Genomic DNA, 20707 nt, shown 5'->3' with positions numbered 1-20707 from the left:
GGAAGCTCTGAGAGTCTGGAAGCTCAAAAGAGCTTCTCAGGAGGAAAGGTCAGAGCAGACCCCATGGTCATCCTTTGGTGATACACGGGGACAGGCCAACATCTGCCCATGAGGAACTGGGGAGCTGGCTGCAGAGCCCCTCCAAGCCAGGGAGCTGGGGTCACTCAACTGCCAGTAGGTGGCAGTTGGTGATGTCTGCCCAGGAGTCCCAGCCTGTCCCCCCTTCTTCCAGCTGGCCATCACTTTCTCAACTCTCCGAAGGACTGTCCTCTTTCACTCAGAGATGGGCAGGATGTTCTGACTGTGGGAGTCACCTGTGAGGCCCGATGACCGGATGGCACGTCTGTTGAGGATCCTGTTTAGAATCTCCTTGCAGCTTTTGCGGTACTGGTGACGCAGCAGCGAGTATACAAAGGGATCGGAGGCAGCCTTGCTGTAGGCTAAGCACTTGGATAGTACTCCCCAGTGGGAGCTGATGGTCACCGCTGAAGAGAGTTCCAGCAGCCTGCAGAGAGAGAGGAGCCATGACCAAGAGCCCAACTGCCTGCTGACTGGGCAGCAGCAGACCAGGGCTCCAGTCTTCACCTCCAGCCCCAACCACCTGACCAAGTCTCAGTCCCCTGGAACTGCCTCCTCTAGAAACAATGACAACAGCAATAACAATAATGATGGTGAACACTCATCCCAAGACCGTTGCCGTCATCCATCTCCTAGAAACCTACAGGACAAGAGTAGAATTGCCGCATAGGGTTCCCAAGGCTGTCATCGTAAGGAATCAGACCGCCACAACCTTTCTTCCGGGAAACTACTGGTGGGTTTGAACTAGAGACCTTTCAGTTAGCAGCCAAGCACTTCGATCACTGTGCCACCAGGGCTCCTGAGCAATCCTTAGTCACGAGTGTTTGGTTTCAGGCACTGTGCTAAGGAGAGTTACACGTGTAGTTTTAACTAAACTCTGGAAGATGTGCTTGATGATCTCCCTTGAAAAACTAAGCAAAAGTTGACATCCAGCCAATCCAGACTTGTGGTGGCCCCATGTGGTGTCAAATAACACCGCTCCAGAGGGTGTTCTTGGCTGTCATCTCTACAGAAACAGATCACCAGGCCTTTCATACGCAGTGCTGCTGGATGGCTTCAAACCACCGACATTTAAGTGAATTTGTTGTTGTTAAGGGTCGTCAAGTCAGTTCCTACTCATAGAGACCCTGATTAGGGTTTCCGAGGTGCAGGTGATGGGTTTGAACTGATGACCTTGCGGTTTGCAGTCTAATACTCAAGTACACACCGTCTGCTCCACCCAGGAACCTCTTCCCATTTGACACAGGAGGAAATAGATGTTAAAGGAGGTTCAATCATTTGACCAAGTACACTGTACAGGCATGATTTAAACCCCAGTCTCTCTGGCTCTAGAATCCAAGCTGTTCTGAGAAATGGGCTTAGACATCATAAACCGCCTTCTTCCCGCCCACTGTTAAGTGAGGAAACTGAGGCTCAGAGATGTGAAGGGAATGGCTAATATCTCCCAGCAAGTTGGTGGCCGAGATAGTCAGGTGCCTGTACTTTCCCTGGGGGTCCAGCACCTGTACTCAAGGGAGAGGACCCGCATTCGTACTCTACCTGGGAGTTGGTTCCTGGATTTTACCTTGGGAGCCCAGCACCTGCACTCTACCTGGGTGTTTGACACCTACACTCTGCTTGGGGGTCTGCAGGATGGGAGGCTGCCCAGGTGAGAACACAGGTACAGAAAGAACTAAGTTAAGCTTTCTTGGACTCTGTGCTACCATCTTTAATGGCTTATCTTGGAGCTGAGGCTGTGGAGCTGGGCTGTAGAGAGAGACAGAGGGGAAGAGGGGAAAGCCGGTGGTGAGAGAGGGGACTTGAGACTCTCCACTGAAATGTCCCTTTCTCGGGCAGGTCCTGAGCTCACTCTGGTGCCTCCCATTACAGCCCCACTGTCTGCCCTGCCCTCTGGACCCACAGGGAAGTGTGGCTACCGTTTCCCTCACAGAGGAATGGAAAATGGTCAAGGGAAAATTGCGTTGTTAACATTTGGCCAATAAGATTTCTATTTTGGGAAATGATGAATTTAGAGGAAAACAAACACAAAACCTGAATTTGCAGTTCACACCTCAAACCATGCAGTGAACTAGCTGAATGGCGACCCCTTACTGCTATGCTCTGTCACATGGTCTTCTGCATATGGCTAAATTCATTCCTAACAGTTTAGCTCTCCGAAGAGGGTTTATTAAAAGCAAAATATCAAACAAACCATCCAGCACAATCATTAAGTATTAAGTGCAAGTTCTGTAGAATTCACCAAATAAAAATTATTCAGGACAATTAAAAAACTCCCCACTTGGCAGGAATTAAGAGGTAAACTCGATTGCATTTGTCTTTCAGAGATGTTCTGTAAGGATTCTGCACTCTCCACCTGGCTCGGCACTAACTGCCAGTTGAGTGTCTCCTTTGGGCTAAGAGCAATCTCTCACCTTACAACCGTCCTCCTGAATCACCCACTAAACCGGCGACCCTGTAGACGACAGCACGGGGTTCCGAAGCTGTCAATCTTTACAGAAACAGACTGCCTCCTCCTTCTCCTGCAGAGCTGCTGGTGGGTTCAAACAGCCGACTTTTCAGTTAGTAGCAGAGCACTGAACCCATGTCTGATGATGATTATTCCTATTATGTTGTTTTTGCTGCTGTCTAGCAGCTCTGCCTCAGTGACCCCATGCACATCAGGATGGGACTGTTGTGACCACAGGGTGTTCAGTGGCGGATTTTTTGGGGAGTAGATTGCCAGGCATTTCTTCCTAGTCTCTTAGTCTGGAAGCCCCACTGAAGCCTGTTCAGCATGACAGCCACATGCAAACATCCACTGACAGGTGGGTGGTGGCCATGCAGGAGGTGCCTTGAGTGGGACTAGAACCCGGGTCAGACAGATGTGGAAAACACAACTCAGAGAGGCTGAGCAACAAGCCAGGCACTCACACCTGGGAACCCCAGCTCCATCCAACTCAGCATGGTGGGCTGGATGACAGAGACTCCAGTCCTCCCAGACCTGAGGACATCCATCCTACAAGGTCACTGTGTGCTACTCTCAACTCTTGTCACCTGCCCGTGCCTGCTTTGAAAGCCAGTCTCTAGCCAGGGGATGCTTTGGGTGGTCCAGATCTGGACACTGGTCCTGTGTCCATGCTCTGACAAGGTTGGCCATTCTGGTCTCTGCTTTCCCTGTATATGAGACCCCACTTCTACTAACTCTAGGCTGTGCTCCAACCTAGTTCTGACAGCCCCCAAGTCCCATCTCTTCACAGTGTCCTAGAGGGACAAGGATTCCAGAGCTGCCTCGTCCTAACTCCAACTCCGGGGGCGGGGGGCGTTCGGATGGCCCCTCCACATGACCTTTCAGCCTGGTTTCTCTCACTAGGTCTAGCTCTATCCTACTTATCCTAACACAACCTCACCCCCAAGAGAGTCAGGACCACTGAGTGTGAAAGGTGCTGGCCTCCTTATTGGTGGGCTTTTGAGAGGTTATTGTCTCCTACCCCCCCCCCCCACAGCATTCATAGTTAAGTAGATACAAGCCCCCAACCACCTAGTGCTAACCCAACAGAGGTTTGAATACAGTGGGGTTTATTCCCTCTTGGGGACACCAGGGGCCACAGAGGTGATCACGGCTAGGTAGAATTGGATTGGCCTTGGGTCCTCCACCTGAACGACATCAGAATAGCATCAAGCGTCCACCCCGTTCTTCGGGGCCCATGTGTACAGTGGTCTGTGAATTTGCACAGCTGTAGCAGTTGGAGCTCTGGTAGCGTAGTGGTTACGAATCGGGCTGTGAACCTTAAGGTCAGCGGTTCGAAACTACCAGCCGCTCCGCGGGAGAAAGATGAGGCTTTCTACTCCCGTAAAGATTTACACCCTCGGAAACCCTGTACAGGGTCGCTATGGGTCGGAACTGACTCCACTGCACTTAACAACAACAACAACAAGCAGTTGGAGACCAGGGCACTGTTCCCTTCCCCTCCAGGAAGTAAAGCTGCTTCCCACCAGCCCTCTTCTGCCCTTCCATTCAGCTCAGGTGACTTCAGGCTCCTTTCCGAGGGACGTGGTTCCTTCCGCACATACACACCAGGAAGCAGCACAGGCGAGAGTTCCCTCTGCTCCTGGCCTCTGCCCCAGCTCGGGTGGGCAGCAGGTTGCATTTCTAGCGGTTTCAGCTATTCTAAAGCAGGCTTTTAGAGATGCACTCTGAGTCCCTGCCGGAGTCTGGGCAGATCTCAGGATGAGGTGGGGGTGTCTAACATGCTTGGAAGTGGGCAGCCTGATCAGGAATCAGATCTGAGTGAGCTGGCGTGCATTTTTCTGACTCTGCTGAGACACTTCCTAGAGTCCTTAGGCAATGTTAATGGTTCATGTGCTCGGCTGCTAAGATTGGAGGTTCGAGTCCACCCAAAGGCACTTTGAAAGAAAGGCTTAGTGGTTTACTTTTGGTTACAGCCACTGAAAACAAACCTTGTGGATCACAGTTCTATAGTGACAAACATGAAGTCAACATGAGTTTGGCTGGACGATAGTCAGTTTGTTATTCCTGGGGGCCTGCCCCCCAACCTCTGCTTCCGTTTGCTTTAGAGCAGAAGATGTGGCCATGGAATCAGCCCCTCTGATTGGGGTCACCGACAGCCTCTTCAAACTGGGGTCCACAGCTAGGGGACTTCCCCACAGCACAGCCCGGGAAATCCCATCCTGGGAGAGGATGGGGAACTCTCGCCAGAACTCTGAGATTATGTCTGGACATCAACCTGAGACCCTGCTCAGTTAGTATGCCCAGGTAGCTAAGCCCAGGGTAAGAGAAGACCCAGAAATGAGAGCAGCCATTTGCCAATGGAATGGGGTGGGGGTCTGAGAGGGTGACAGGGAAAGAACCAACATCCTCTAAACCCCAACACTGCTGTCTTATTTACAGAGGATGATCATGTGTCTCCACAGAGCCGGGCTGCCCCTCCGGCCTCTGACTAGGATTCTCCAGGGAAGAGCCTAGGACCTGTCTCTGAATTCTTCATTTAAGTCAGTAAGTTGTTACTGTATGTGTTGTCGAGCCAATTGCTACTTAGAGACCTCATAGAGCAGACTAGAACTGCCCCACAGGGTTTCCTAGTTTGTTGTCTTTAGGGAAGCAAATCGCAAGGTTTTCTTTCCCACAGAGCTGCTAGGTTTGAACTACCAACCTTGTGGTTAACATCTAAGTGCTTAACCATGGTGTCACCAGGGTCCCTTTCTGCCTCTCCCTCCCTCTGTCTCTGTCTCTCACAAGCACACACTAAGTATCAAATGCACAGACCTTAGGGAGCCAATCTCATGCCTTGCCAAGACTTCCATACGCAGTTAGTAATAAGTGAACGCTTTGAATGTTCATGAGACACAGGAAGGGCAAGGACGGCTTATTTTGTGGAAGAGTCACATTCGGAAGCCATCTGCCTGTGCAGTTCCTCTCCCATCCACATAATGTCATTCCTCCAAACAGTCACAATCACAATGTGGTCAGATTGGCTCCGATGGTACGGGGCAACCACCATTGCTTGTACATCTCACTTCGGAGAGAAGAGCCTTACAATCGCTTTTTAGCCATGTGCATTTCAATTCAGGAAAGGTTTCATTAGTGCTTTGGAGTGAGAATCGTCTGAGGCTCTGCTGTCCTCCACATCACCCTGGAGAGCGTCTGGGATTCTAGAGACCACACGAGAGCTGACAGCGAAGGTGGAGGTCTCCAAACATGCCCCCCAGCTCTCACTGCCCATACTCAGGGGATCTTTGGTTGGTGCCATTGGCTGAGTAGAACGGACCACTCATACTACTGCCTGCAAACCATCACCGAGGCTGGAGACAGCGCACATTATGCCTCAGCCGGAGGAGCTGACAATGGGCCTGGGCTCACATCAGGATGCTTACAAGATGTGCAGGCATCAGAAGTTGGATTGAAAACCTGCACTCGGGACATCTTTAGATTTCCAGGGCCTGGCGCCCAGTCTTTGGAGGTGAAATATGGCCCAGAGGTGAAGTGAGAGCCAATTGAATTGACCCTAACCTAGCTTTCATTCTCAGTAGGATGCCCCATTTTCTGCTTGTCACTCACGACTCATACGCCCATATGACCTTGGGCAACTCATTTCCGCTCTCCAAACCTCCACCTCCTCATCTATAAAACTGGGATACGAGTGCTTGCCTTGCATTGTGCAAATCTGTTGCAGAAGATCCTTTTAAAATGTTCAAAAGCAAAGATGTCACTTACTTTGAGAACCCAGGAGCACTTGATCCAAGTCATGGTATTTTCAATCACCTCATATACATGTGAAAGTTGGATGCAGAATAAGGAAAATCAGAGAAGAATCAATGCATTTAAATTATCATGTTGGTGAAGAATATTGAATATGCCATGGACTTCTTAGAAGTATAGCCAGATTGTGCCTTAAAATCCAGGATAGCTGGATTTTGTTTAATGTCCTTTGGATATGTTATCAGGAGGGACCAGTCCCTGGAGAAGGACATCATGCTTGGCAAATTAGAGGGTCAGCAAAAAAGAAGACCCTCAACAAGATGAACTAACACAGTGGCTGCAACCAAGGGCTCAGACATCACAACAATTGTGAGGATGGTGTAGGACCGGGCAGCGTTTTATTCTGTTGTTCACAGGGCTGATATGAGTTGGAATTGACTTGCTGGCACCTGATCACAGTACTAGCCTTGCAGGATTACTGCACTAGATGCAGTAAGTCCTGTATTGCTGCCCCTTGTGTGGTGCCCTAGGATAAGCATTTGACCTACAAGATTGATTTGAACTGCAAGTTCAGTGGTTCAAATTCACCAGTCGCTCCTCAAAAACCCTACACAGAGTAGCTCTGAGTCGGAATCAACTCGACAGCACTTAACAACAACAACAACAAAAGGGTATGAGAGGGCCAAGTGGTTCTCAGCTACTAACCAACCAAAAGATTGGAGTTTACCCAAAAAGTACGTCAGAAGAAAGGCCTGTTGATTTACTTCCCAAACTATGCTGTGGAGCACAATTCTCCTCTGACCACGTGGGGCTGCCATGGGTTGGAGCTGACTCAATGACACGTGTTTAGGTACACGACAGGTGTTCAGTAAATGGCAGGTGTGGTTAGAAGCACTATGGTCCTCAGCAGGAAAAGCTTGAGGACCCATCTGAAGACTTACATGGTTCATCATAAGCATGTGATCAGGAATGACATCTTCCCTGAGAAAGTAATCAGCAGATGTAGACAGAGTGGGAACAAAGAGAAGGGACAGTCCCCAAGCTGGCCAGACCTTCAAGCCCGCAGATGTTGCACGGATGTGCTATCCTCAACATTGCAATTCTGCCAGCTCCCAGCATCGCACTCCCAGCCCTCACCTTTACTCCTGCTCCATCTCCGAGGCACGGAGCGGGGGCAAGGAGAAGACAGGCTGTCTGCATCCAGATGCCTTCGCTGCAGAAATGCAGGAATATCAGTTTCTGTACTGACAACTGAATGAGAGGTTTCAGTGACTTGCGAACAGCTGGGCGTCAATCATTCTGGAAACGGCACCTTTTTGCTTCTGAGTGGGCTGTGGTACAAAATGCCTCTCTCCATCACTCTGGTGGGAAACTTTGAATCTTTATTCTCTCAGAGGGCAGGAGCAGCTGAGTAGGGAGCATGTGAGAGGCTGCTTGTGCAGTGGGAAGGGAGTTTACCTCCAGGCTGCACCAGGGTTTGAATCCTGACTGAGCCATTACTGGGCTTTGAGCTACTAGGCAAAGTTGGAACCTAAGCCTCAATTTCCTTATCTGTAAAATAGGAGATTAAGAAGCACTGGTAGCGTGGTGGGTTAAGTGTTGGTCTGCTAATCGCAAGATCAGCAGTTCAAACTCACAAGCCGCTCTTCGGGAGAAAGATGAGGCTGTCTGCTTTTGTAAAGATCTATAGCGTAGTGGTTACAAATCGGGCTGCGAACCTTAAGGTCAGCATTTCTAAACTACCAGCTGCTCCGCAGGAGAAAGATGAGGCTTTCTATTCCCGTAAAGATTTACACCCTCGGAAACCCTGTACAGGGTCGCTATAGGTCGGAACCGACTCGATGGCACTTAACAAAAACAACAACATAGTCTTAGAAAAGTTAAGGAGCAGAGATGAGGCAGATACGGCTTCAGGCATAGAGCAAGGCCTTATTAGAAATATAGACTCCTCAGTTTGTGTAAGAGATGGGACTGTTCTGAACCCACAGGCACAGCCTCTTGCAGCCCCAATGGGTTGTTGGTGTTGATGATCAACCATCAAGTCAATCCCAACTCATGTCAACCCCACGTGTTACAGAGTAGAACTGTCCCATAGGGTTTTCTTGGCTGTCACTATTACAGAAACAGATAGCCAGGACTTTCTTCCATGATACTGCAGGTGGGTTTGAATCACCAACCTTTAGATAGTTGTTGTTGTTGTTAAGTGCCGTCGAGTCGGTTCCGACCCATAGCGACCCTGTATAGGGTTTCCGAGGAGCCGCTGGTGAGCTTGAACTGCTGACCTTGCAGTTCAGACAGCTTTGCAGTCTAGCTCATTAACCCACAGCGCCACTCCAGGACTCCTACCTTTATATTAGTAGTCAAGCAAACATCTTTGTGTCACCGTGAGTCTATGGAATGGCACACAGTTTCCAAGCCCTTACAAGAAAGCTTTGGCTGAGACTGGGTGGGGGTGACAGTGTATGATGAGGGGTGGAATGTGGGTGAGAAACTTTACCAGGGCCATTTTCCAGGTCAAGCTGTCTCTCCCTAGCAAGGGGCTGCTCATACCTCTAAAAAAATGAACAGTGTTGTGAAATGTTTTTCAAAACTCGAAATGCAGCCAGTCTACTTGAAGGGAACACATTGAGTTATGAGTCTACCACCCATTTTACTGAGCCATTATTTCCTGGGCACTAGTAAAAGGAACCAAGCTATATTCAGACCAAAAAAAAAAAGAAGAAATTTTGTTGGGAAATGAGATTAAGCTAGAGAAAAATCAAATCATCTGAAGCTGGAGTCATGTTACCTAGTCTCCGTAGGGTCAAATTCACCTCACTAGCTCAAAGCTCCCTACGCTATGGTTGCTTAGAGGGGCCTCTGACTTCCTCCATGCACCGTAGCCCAAACATCCCCACTGGCCCTCCACCCCTGTCTGGTGCATTGTCCCCTCGGTGTTTACTTCTCTCTGCTAGTGCACCAGACAGATGGAAGCTGAGAGCATCTGAGAGAGTGTGGGTGCTGGTTGAAGACTGCATCCCCCCAACGACCTGGAGTTAAGTCTGTGCTAACCATCCCCACGTCTCCTACCCTCACCACATCCTTTTGTTTCACATTCCAGACACCTGAGAGTAGTGGACTCACCAGCCCAAGTCACAGGAGGGGAGGAGCTGGACCAAGGGAGGTCATGGGTGTTTCTGGGGAAGACTGCTTGTCTCCCGCCTCCCGTGAGGGAGACGCATCTCCTGCACAGCCATGCACCCATCTGTCAGTGGAGGCTTATGTGGTGCTACAAGAGATACTAAGCAGGTTTCAGTGGCACTTCCCGGTGAAGATGGGCAAGGAAGAAAAGCCTGGCAAGCTACAGCTGAAAATCAGTCAACAAAACCCATGGATTGCAATGGTTCAATCCAAAACCATTCAAGGGGGTGGCATAGGATGGGCATCCTCCCCTTCAATTGTGCATGGGTTGCCATGAGTAGGTGGCAGACTCGACATCTGCTCACAGCAACAGTGACAACAGGTGCCCCCAAGCCCACGCTGTTCCTCCTCATCCTTACCTGGCATGGGCTTGGTGTCTCAAGGCAACACTGGTTTCTGTGAGTGCTCTTTACCATTGGTCCTCAATTAGAGGTGCCTCTGACCCCCAGGGAATGCTTGGTACTATCTGAGACATCTTTGGTTGTCACAATTGGAAAGGGGATTGTTCCTGGCAGCTAGAGGATGAAGATCAGAGATACTGCTAAGCATCCTACACTGCAGAGAACAGTCTCAGCCCCAAATGTCATCCACAAGATGTCCTGTGGACACTTCTAGAAGGAAGAGCACTTGGCTTTGCTCTGTCTTGGTCAGACCTACTCAGATCTGAAGGCCGTTTAAGGGGCTGGGCAGAGGTGGGGAGGGGCTGGTGTGTCACAAGGAGCTGTGCTGTCTGGAGAGGAGAAGAGAGTTGACCATGTGGAGCCAGATGCTCCATTTGACAATTCACAGGGGATGTTGGGACCAGAGTACAAATGTTTTCCTGTACCCTGATAAGCAGAATTAGAAGCTACAGAAAGTCAGGCTTCAACTTGGTCTAAGGGCAGTGGTGAGACCCATGCACAGTGTGAGCAGACAAGATGATAAGGCAGGAGCATCTTTCTGGGTCCTTCCAGGGGAAGATGCTGGGGAATACTCGGGTGACGAGCTGGTAGGTGTCCCTCTCTTACTTCTGTTTTCTCTCTCTTTTCCTCTGTCTCCTTCCTTCTCTCAACCTCTTTCTGTCTGTCTTACCCGGACCCCACAAACAGACAAGAAAGATCTACCCATGTCCCAGCTCCCAGGCTCAACAAAACCTCCCACATCCCCCTCCTACAAGAATACGAACATTCCAACTTCCAAAATAGCTAAGCCACTGTGGACACAAAGTTGTGGGGTTTGCTTTTCCCCTTTAGTCCTCAAATCTGATAAAGTAAGATTTGCTTCTTTTTAGCTAAAACTTTTGGGGGAAATTTTACAGCCAGAGCATGGCTTGTGTTGAAAATGCAAGCCCCTTGGCTGAGAATTATCTCCTAGGCTGACCTAATCACCTGGGACCTGGGGGACTAGGGTTGGCTGCTGCAGATGGCTCATGCCCCAACTGATGAGGATCACAGTACCAGGGTGTCTTTTGTCTTTCTCCCCTCTCCCAGTCCTTTAGGGCCTTGACGGGGACTTGGAGGTAGAGGGCCAGAGTCGTGTGATTTGGAAGCTGAGCATGAAAGAGTCTTACTCACACTACCATCTCAGTTCTGCATCAAATCCAAGAGAATTTAGGTCTGAAGAGGGGAAGGATGCATCTCGCCCCAGCCCAAATGCCTTCAGGAGGATTGGGGGCCACCCTGGGGCTCTGTGGTGCTCTCACCCCGGCAGCAGGCTCACCTGGTGATCACATAGGGTGCGAAGCACACGAGGAACGTCCCGATGAAGGTGCTGATCTTCCTAGTGGCCCGCTGCCGCCGCTGCTTCTGTTCCTGCAGACAACGCTCCCGAACACTGTGTGGAGAGAAGAAGACCCTGACTCTGTCTCGTCTGAGTCACAACCCAGGCAGCGGCTGCTAGTACAGAATGTGGCCACCAAGTTGAGACTCAGGGGCAAGTCCTTCCTAAGTCACCATCTATGGCACGTGGGTAATAATAGTAATAATATGCTATCCAAAGCCGTTTGGAGAATTAATTCAACACAGTAAGTGCGTGGATGTGTACAATGCTTTGAATACATAAGGCACAGCCAGTACCCAAGCAAATAAATCCAGTGCAAATAAATACTCACCTTTTATTATTACTTGTCCCACTTACTGATCTACTGACGTATGCCAACCCCAAAATGCCATGCTCTGTACATATTATCTTAGCTTTACCCCAGCCCGGCCAGATGGGTGGTTTCAAATGTTCAAAGTGAGCGTTAAGATCCTCAAGCCTATCGGAGAGCAAGGATTGCCGATCACACAGGCTGTGCCAAGCTTCCACTGGGCTGGCCCCTGTCTGCATCAATACTAAGCACCAAGAGCCAGAGCCACACAGCTGGGGTGAACCCCAGGTTGCATCATTTCCTGGCTGTGTAGCCTTTGACAAGTTACACAGCCACTCTGTGCATCAGCTTCCTTAGCTCAGAAATGGGCATAAGAAGGGTTGGTTCCTACCTGGTGGGATTGTTTTGAAAAGAACAAAGTACCTAAGGCGGGGTCTGATTCTGAGCAAGCTTTCAACATAGACAGTCATTATCACTGTCTGTTCAACATTAACTCATTGGACAATGACTATGTCCCTCCACCATCTTGATGCCCCAAGACCACAGGCTTCCCCCTCCCCTCTGACATCCTTTTCCTGCTTGTGATTTTATGAGCAAGAGACCATTGTAGCCTGGGACCTCTGCCAAGGGACCTGGGTCCTGTTTGGCTCCATGGCCTCTTTGGATGGAGCCTGTCTGTGACAGTATCTGGCATGACAGAATACGGAGGGTGATGGGATGGAGGGGCTGCTATGCCTAAGGTCATGTATGTGGTCTAGAACAGGTTGCTAGACACATGTCACTCATAAGACAACAGCTCCCCTCATCCACGCACTCCAGCTCACAATGGGGAAACCAAGGTTCAAAGCTTCCCATCCAGGGAGTGGGGTATAGGCAGGGCTACGACCCAGTCTCCTACTTGGGAGTCAAATCCTCCTGTCCTGAACTCTTGGGCTCACCTGGTTTCCAGGTGTCAGATAAAGCCAAGGTGGGCGAGTTAGGCAGGTGGGCTGGGAGCAGGAGTTTGTTGTGCTCTCCCCAGGCCCTCCTAGAGGAGGTTGAACTCCAGGAAGCTGGGGAATGTGAACCTGATCTCAACTGCATGGATTGTTATGATGATCTCCATGCCGAGTGTTGTTGTTGTTGTTGTTGTTGCTGTTAAATGCCATCGAGTTGGTTCTAACTCATAGCGATCCTGAACAGGGTTTCCGAGGAGCAGCTGGTGAGCGTGAACCACCAACCTTGCAGTTCAAACCCACCTTACAGTCCAGAGCATTACCCCACAGCACCACCCCAGGACTCAGTGCAGAGGGAGGAGAGAACTTCTTTAACTTAGCACTTTGTAAGCCTAAGTTAGAACTTTGGAATACTTATGTATGTGTTTGTGGGCCTCTACTGGCCTTGCTGTTACCATCTGTACATTTTGGGTTGCAGATCTGGGTGTGAGCCTTAACTTGAGCCGTCTTGAATTCTTTGGAGCCTAGGAAGTTCCGTGGGTCCCAATGACTCCCTACCTGAGTGAGTAGCAGGTAGAATCCTTCTCTTCAGCTACCTCAGAATAACAAGGACTCATTTCCTAATTAATCTGGGATTCAGGGATGGGGGTGGGGGACCCTGAGAGATGTTCTGCTCTCCTGCCTGTCCGTGGTGCCTTCTATGACATTGTGAAGGAGCGGTTTAGAATTCTCATACTTCTTCCCCACCAGTCCTTCCGCTGTGACTCCATTTTCTGTGCTTGGTGATTCCAGACCACAGTTCAGACCCAAGCAATCCAGGCCTTTCTCTGGGCTGCCGGAGGTGGGGAGGCAGAGAGGTAGGGAGCTGGGCTCTAATGATAAGCACTGGACTGAGCATCAAAGGCCAGAAGTTCAAGCCACTTCTCAGGAGAAAGATGAGGCTTTCTGCTCCTGAAAATGTGCAGCCTCAGAAACTTGATACAGGATCACTGTGAGTTGGAACTGACATGATAGTACTTAACAACATCAGGACCATCTCAGGAGCTCTAGGGCTGTGGTGGGTTAAGCAGCTTGAACTCATTGGCTGCTCCGCAGGACAAAGATGGGACAGTCTGCTTCTGCAATGATTTACATCCTAGGAAACTTCATGGGACACATCTCCTTGGTCCTATAAGGTTTCTATGAGTCAGAATAGACTCAGATGGCAGTGGGATGTTTTAGTAGGTCACTAGTAAGTAAGGCTACAAGGAACAGATTCCACCGCACTGCCCTGTCTGTGCAGAGAAAGGAGCCCTCAGGTTCAAAGCATCCTGGGGCTCTGTGGCCCGGACTCCTGATGTCTAAGTCCGGGGCTACTGGGGACGTTCCCAGAACTAACTCGAATGCTGCTGATCTCTGAGGAGGAAGTACTTGGAGTCACCAGATAGAAGCTTATGGACCGACTGGCTGCCAGAGAGCTGGTCCCTCCTGTGTGCCCACCACCCACCTCTCAACCTCTCACTCTGTGAGGACTCACCCCAGGAAAGGCAAGTCTAGCCAGCCCCCACTAGCTGCAGGGAGCCCTGGTAAGTGGGGCTTGTCTGAGCTGGGGGAGGCTCCTGGTCCCTAAGCCCTACCCATCTCCCAGGCAGACAGAAGCTACTTGGTCCCTAGAGAATCCTCGGATGTTGGAGTCTCCTCAAAGCATCTCAGGCAGAAAACAAGTTAGGGCTTCCTTCCAAGGGAGATTAGCAGAAAGCGGGAAGCAGCCCGTGCCCCCCTACACCTCCCATTCCTAGAGTAGGAAACAGGGTAGGAGTGAGGTGTGTACTGAGTAAGAACTGACTCCTCTCTCAGCCCAGGCCCTCCTCCATGGCTAGACCCCAGGGAGAATACCCACATCCCAGGATGGGAATGACCCGCCCTCCATCCTCCACGTGCAATTCTGGTCCAAGTCCCAGGATGCAGCTGCTGAAGCAATGGCAGAGAGGGTAGCTCTGCAGACAGGGCTGAGACAGTTTCTTTAAATGATGTTGACCAGCAGAGTCATGCACGATGGCAGTTAACCAGGTCTGGCATCATTGTGCCCTGCTGTGTCTGTCACATGGTTACTATGCATGGGAGCATACGGGCTGTGTGTGAGGCTCACATGCCTGGTGTGTTGAGCCCATGGCCCTGGTGCTTGGCCCATGTGAAGTTCTCTCCCTCCCACGTTAAGTTCTGCACAGGATTCTGTGGAGAAGAATTCATGTCCAGCAGCTTTTCAGTGCAGGATCCTGAGAAGAATGAGTACAAGCACACACATGCCTCAACATGCACAGCACAGGGAGATGCAACGGCATTTCTTTTGCCAGGCAGGAGACCTCAGACCCAAAAGACCTCCATTCACACATCTGAATTGTCCCCTCCACCATGAGCCTGTTCCTCCCTGCTGGGGACACACTCTCTGGGTGCAACTCTTCTTCCCTCACCCAGTTTCCTGGGTTCTGCTAACAGTGAAGGTCCTCACCTCATCTCCCTCAGTGCTACCGACCTGCCTGATCTTCCATTCCTTCCAGAAGCCGAAGCCCTGATCTGGGGTCCCAGGCATGTGAGGGTACCATGGGATAAGACACAGTGCAGGGTCCACTGGAAGACTGTTAGCCACTTTTCTATTCATATTACTGTTCTCACCAGGAAACAGAGGTGAGTTCAGGACATGCAACTGAGATCTGGTCTCCGTCCCTAAGAGTGCCTTGGGGGTGACAGCATTTCAGGGGGTGCTTGCCTGGGGGCTGCCTGCTTTGACTGCCTTCCTGGGAGACAGGCCAGTGTGCAGGCAGAAGATAGGTAGGGGAAGTTCCAGGAGCATCAGGGAGCTCTCTGCTACCAGTTGGGGAGACACTGGACAGTGGTCCCTAAGGCCAGCAGGAGACCCCTCTCCAGAGTTCAGTAGATCCCAGGGGGAGGTGCAGCTGGAGACCCCATCTAAGGGGGAACTTACAGATGCACAGAGAGAGAAAGAGCAAGGGAGAGGGGAAATAAGGGAGGGAGTGAGAGGCAGACAACAGGAAGACAGGCAGCAACAGATACACAGGAGCAGAATGGTATGTGGAGTTTGTGCCGAGCATCCTCAGTCTCTGGTCCATCCTCTCAGGACACAACAAAACCTTCTCAAAGCCTTGAACAGAAGAGAAAGATCCCCAGTCTGCACAGGCCGTCAAAAATGCAAAACATAAAACACACAGAAGGAACTCCAACCAAGTTCTGAATCTGATTTCAACCTTTGAAAATCCCACATCACATCTTGGGCCTCTGCTTTGCTGATGCTCTGAGCACCCAGCTTAAGTCCAGCAACACTGACTGACCCCTTGGGCTATTTCTGGGCAACTTGGAGGCTTGGTGGGGTTAAGAGCTTTCCCAAGACCTCACAATGGGTCAAGGCAGAGCCGGGGTGCCCACCTACCTCACAGCTCTGCAGCTCCCCAGCCCCCTCACCTGGGATGGATGTCCACGAGCAGCACCAGCGTTTGCATGGTGATCACGTCGATGCGCTTGCAGTGGAAGCGGGCCACCTTGAGCACCTTGAGGTAAGTGCAGCAGAGCACGATGAACGAGAGCAAGAAGCTGAGCGAGTGGAAGGCGCCAGTGAAGACCGCGAAGCGCAGGCGCTCATCTGGCCGCCGGCTGCAGAGCGTGCAGGACGCATAGAGCTGGTGGAAGCCGAGCCAGGACAGGGCCAGCGCGGCTGCCGGGAAGGCCAGGGCGTGCAACCACATGTAGGCCACCATGAGCGCGGCGTCGCGGAGGCGCATCTTGGCGCGGTAGCTCAGAGGGAAGACCACGGCCACCCAGCGGTCGATGCTGAGCGCGGCCATGCTAAGCATGGAGTTGGCAGCCAGGAAGGTGTCCAGGAAGGCGGCCAAGAGGCACAGGCGATCGCCTGCTGGCTGTCGCTGCGCCACCACGCCGGCCAGCGTGAGCGGCATGTTGACCACAGTGCACAGCAGGTTGCCACACGTGAGGTTGAGGGTGAAGAGCGCCGGCGCTTGGCGGCGGATATCGGCGCTGTGCAGCAGGCAGATCAGCACCAGCGCGTTGGACAGCAGCGACACGGCCATCGTGCCCACCAGCAGCCCCGCCAGGCCCGCGTCCCACGAGTTCATGGTGCGCGCCCTCCGTCGCGCCCCCGCGGGCGTTTAGGGCCCGCCACCCAGCGCCACCAGGGCGCGGCCCGCCGCCGGCTCAGGCTCGGGGCGCCGTTGCCCCGAGCCCCCGGTCCCTGCAGCCATGGTTCCCGGGGACAGCGGGCGGCCACCCCGGAACGCGCCAACCTCCCGGGAAGGCACCGGGTCGAGTCGCTACACTGTGCACCTTGAGCGCCCTCTGATCCTCCGTGCAGCCGCCGGTGATCTTCCTTGTCCTCACCCCATCCCTCGGAGCTGTCAGTCTGTCTGCACCTTCCTGCGCTTTTCCTCCCTCTCCCTGCTCTCAAGCTCCTTCGCCCTCTGGCCCGCCACCTCTCTCTCTCTCTCTCCTACACTCAGGCTCCTCTCTGCTTCCTTCTCTTCTCTCTCCCACTGCTGCGCTCTCCGTCTGTCTCTCCCACCCCCAATTTTCTCCTCCCCTCTCTTGTTCTTCTCCTCCTCTTTTCTCTCGCTCAATAATCTGTCTGCTTTTATCACAGAAATCCCCACCGAAAGGTGCGCACAGACAGACAGATACACAGACAGACACACTGACACACTCGAAGGGGACCAGCCCTGAAGACTTTGGTGTAGGGTGATTATCATCACCACCACCACCACCACCCCGGTCTCTCCATGTGTCAAAGACAGGCTGAGTCACAGTAGTTTCCCAGGAAAAGGGATTGGGGAGATACCTGGACACCTTCAACCCTGGTGCTACTTGAGGCAGCCCAAGTGCTCATCTGGTCAGACCTTGACATGGAGGGTCCTGCCCATGTTGGAACAGTCTTCCAGGGCTAACTGAGAGAATTGTAATGGGGCTGATTTTACCCAAGGGGAAGAAACCCACACCTTTCCATCTTGTGTGACCAAAGGCATGGCCCCAGGAATCTATGAGTCCTCCTCAGCCTGTCCCCCATGTGGTGTTCCATTCACAGGGCATTCTCCCCAATTCCCTTCAGCTCAGCCAGTATTGAGTTCATGGAGGGATACTGAGGACCTTGTGACACCCCTGGACATTCCCCTGACAGGAGGACTTTATCTGACCTGCCCAACCACAGCAGGCTTGGCAGCATCCCTGGCTGGCCTTAGCTCTGAGTTCCAGGGTTGGCAGGCGGCTTGCCTGGGGCTGGTGAGACAGAAAGCTCTAGTTTATTTGAATGACAGAAGGGCTAGAACAGCTCAGAAGATGGAGAGGACTGTGGCTAGTGTGACTTCATCCTGATCCCAGGGACTCTGGACCTCCACTTGGGAACATGTGCAGGACCAGTGGTCCTTCTGCCCTTTGATGAAAGGAGTCCTGGTGGAGCAGTGGGTTAAGTGTTGGACTGTTAACAGAAAGGTTGGTGGTTTGAGCCTACCAGCTCTTCTGCTTCCAAAGATTGACAGCCTTGGAAACACTATGGAGAGGTTTTATCTGTCCTATAGGATTCATGTTTGGTAAGGTGGAGGGTGAGAGAAAAAGAGGAAGACCCCCAATAAAATGGATTGGCCAAGTGGCAGCATTGATGGACTCAAGAATGGCAACAGTAGTGAGGTTGGCCCAGGATCGGGCAGTGTTTTGTTCTGCTGTGCATAAGGTCGCTATGAGTCGGTACCGACTTGATGGTGCGTAACAACAACAACAACAACATAGGATCCCTATGAATTGGAGATGACTTGATGACAGTGTGTAATAGGTCCTTTGATAAAGACCCTCTGTGTTTTAGTGAAAACTCTCTGTCTTTAAATGAAGATCTTTCTGTCCTAGGATGAAGATCTGTCTGTCCTTGGACAAAGACCCTCTGTTCTTGGATGAAGATCTTCTGTTTCTTGTTGAAGACCTTCTGTTCTTGAATGAAGACCCCCTGTCCTTGGATGAAGACCCCCTATCCTTGTATGAAGACCCTCTGTCCTTGGATGAAGACCCTCTGTCCTTGGATGAAGACTGCTGTCCTTGGATGGAGATTTTCTGTCCTTTAATTAAGAAGATGTGCAAAACTACTGATGGGTCTTGGCATTCAGAGCCACTGCAGTCTCTCACCTCCAGTGAGAACCAGGGATCTCTGTACTAAACATGAACAACCCTATCCCAGAGCTTCCTAGTGGCAACCAATGCTGATTGCGCGTTACCAGGCCTCAGACCATTAGGCAAAATAAGCCAAACCAAGAATATTTTACCCAAGGAAGCTGTTGATTCTACCCCTTGACAGGAGCTTAACGTTCTGTGCAATTTTTCTGTAAAACTAAAAGTGTGAAGACTGTTAAATAAAAGCACATTGTGTTATTGACCAGGTAGCTAGGTTCAGCAGCAATAAACTTACACATGTGTCATTCTGAAGATGATTTGCTCCTGACTCTGTAACTGAAAGGTTAAGCTATTAGCAAGTTGCTCGGAGTATCTTAACTCCATTTCCTAAAGAGCAGAGTCTTGCTTTCTTCTAGTTTTGCATAGGTGGGGCTGTGGGAGGGCTGATCAGCATAGTGACCAGGTTCCCAGCCCTCTTGAACTCAGCAGATAGCTTCCACCAGCCTGGGCTGAACACAGGACCCAACAAGGCCCCCAACACTGACAGTAAGATCAGAGTCACTGAGGAAGAGAAGGTACATTTCTGCTCATGGCTGGACACAGAGTCCCCACTGTCCCTCTGTGAAATGACTCTAGAATAGGTCCTCCTGATCAGGAGAGACAATGCACTAGGGCCTGGAATATACCTGCCAGGGGACCACATTGTGGCCAAATTTGCATGTTATGCTCCTTGGAGCTGGAGAGATGTCAGCAGTGATGGAATTTTCATGCTAATGCTAACATGAGTCACTAAATGCTCTAACTGGGTCCTGAGGGATGCCTCAAAATAAGGGCTGTGTTGCATCCCTGTAGATAGTTTAAAATAATCTACATAGAGGCAGGTGAAGGATCACGTCATTGCAGAATCTCCAGAGTAGATGCTATTCTATCTTGACAAGTGAGGACACCAAGACCCATAAAGTTCGATTGTTTGCTCAAGGCCACTCCAAGTAGGCATTGATGGATAGTGCAGAATGAATTAATGAAGGTGGCAGAGTTGGGACTGGGATCTGTGTCTACCCTTGCTGTTGTTAGCTGCTGTGGAGTCAGTTCCAGTTCATGGCGGCCTTGGGTGTGCCGAGTAGAACCGCTCCATGGTTTTCAAGGTTGTGATGTTTCAGAGCAGATCGCCAGATCTGACTTCCGTGAAACAGGTGGGCGGGTTCAAACCACCAATCAGCCAGCTTGGTAGCTGAGTGCTTAACAATTTGTGCCCTCCAGGAGCTCCACTGGACATCAAGTCCCATGGTCTTTCCACTCTGCCAGCATCTATCCATCACACAGTCGTAGACAACACACTCACTCCCAACGACAGCATGATGACTAAAATGATCCTTTCCACGCTTGTTGTTAGAAAGAGATGACATATTTTTGTAAACAGAAACCAGAATGTCACCACCACCCCAAGAGAGGTCTGACTAAAGTGCTGTGGTTAGAGACTGCACGTCCCTTTGGGGAACAGGAGGATTCTGATTTCTGCAGGTGATAGGGGGCCTCAGAATTACTATTCCAGGGAGAGGGAAGTGCCCAAACAAATGCCCAGAAACTCGAGTCTGGAGCATATTTGTGGTCCTGGAACAGACTACCTTGCAGAAAGGCAGGGAAGAAAGGTGGAAGCAAATCCTGGCTCTCAGCTGAATGCCAGGTGGATGAACCTGAAGGTTAGGTTTTTGTTTATATAAATATATCATCTCTTTCTGACAACCATGCAAAGGCCATTTCAGTCGTCATGCTCTTATTGGAAGTGAATGCGGTGTGTGTTTGCAAAAGTGATGTGTAGATAAAGGCAGAGTGATGGCTTCTAAGGCCTGGGGTATCCAATCATCCTAGGACACATCCTTGCCACCTTTCCATCTGGGCCCACCTGCAGGTTTCTGTGTTCGAACAGTACACACCTGCTACTTCACATAAGATTCATAGATCTATAGAGTGGCTGAGTGACACAAAGGTCCCCTCATTGTGCAGATAGAGACAAAGACTCTTGCCCAGGGGAAGGTAGGGCTTAGAACCCAGAACCCTGGCTCACTGGGCTCTGTGCTCCCTGCTGCTGCTCCATCT

At 51.0% G+C, this 20707-nt stretch overlaps 1 protein-coding gene across 1 annotated transcript; it reads right to left on the bottom strand.

The window, feature by feature from the left end:
* Positions 1–273: 273 nt before the first annotated feature.
* GPR26 (G protein-coupled receptor 26) lies at positions 274–16631 on the bottom strand. Its single transcript, XM_006867426.1, has 3 exons — positions 15914–16631; positions 11153–11266; positions 274–505 (listed from the first exon to the last, which is right to left on the bottom strand). Exons 1-3 carry the CDS (start codon positions 16579–16581, stop codon positions 274–276), a joined length of 1014 nt encoding a protein of 337 aa, XP_006867488.1. The 5' UTR covers positions 16582–16631.
* Positions 16632–20707: the final 4076 nt, after the last annotated feature.

The sequence above is a fragment of the Chrysochloris asiatica genome, unplaced genomic scaffold, assembly GCF_000296735.1.
Source record: "Chrysochloris asiatica unplaced genomic scaffold, ChrAsi1.0 scaffold00105, whole genome shotgun sequence".
Taxonomy (NCBI): domain Eukaryota; kingdom Metazoa; phylum Chordata; class Mammalia; order Afrosoricida; family Chrysochloridae; genus Chrysochloris; species Chrysochloris asiatica.
Note: the sequence above shows the minus strand (reverse complement) of the source record. Positions and strands in the feature narration are given on the sequence as shown.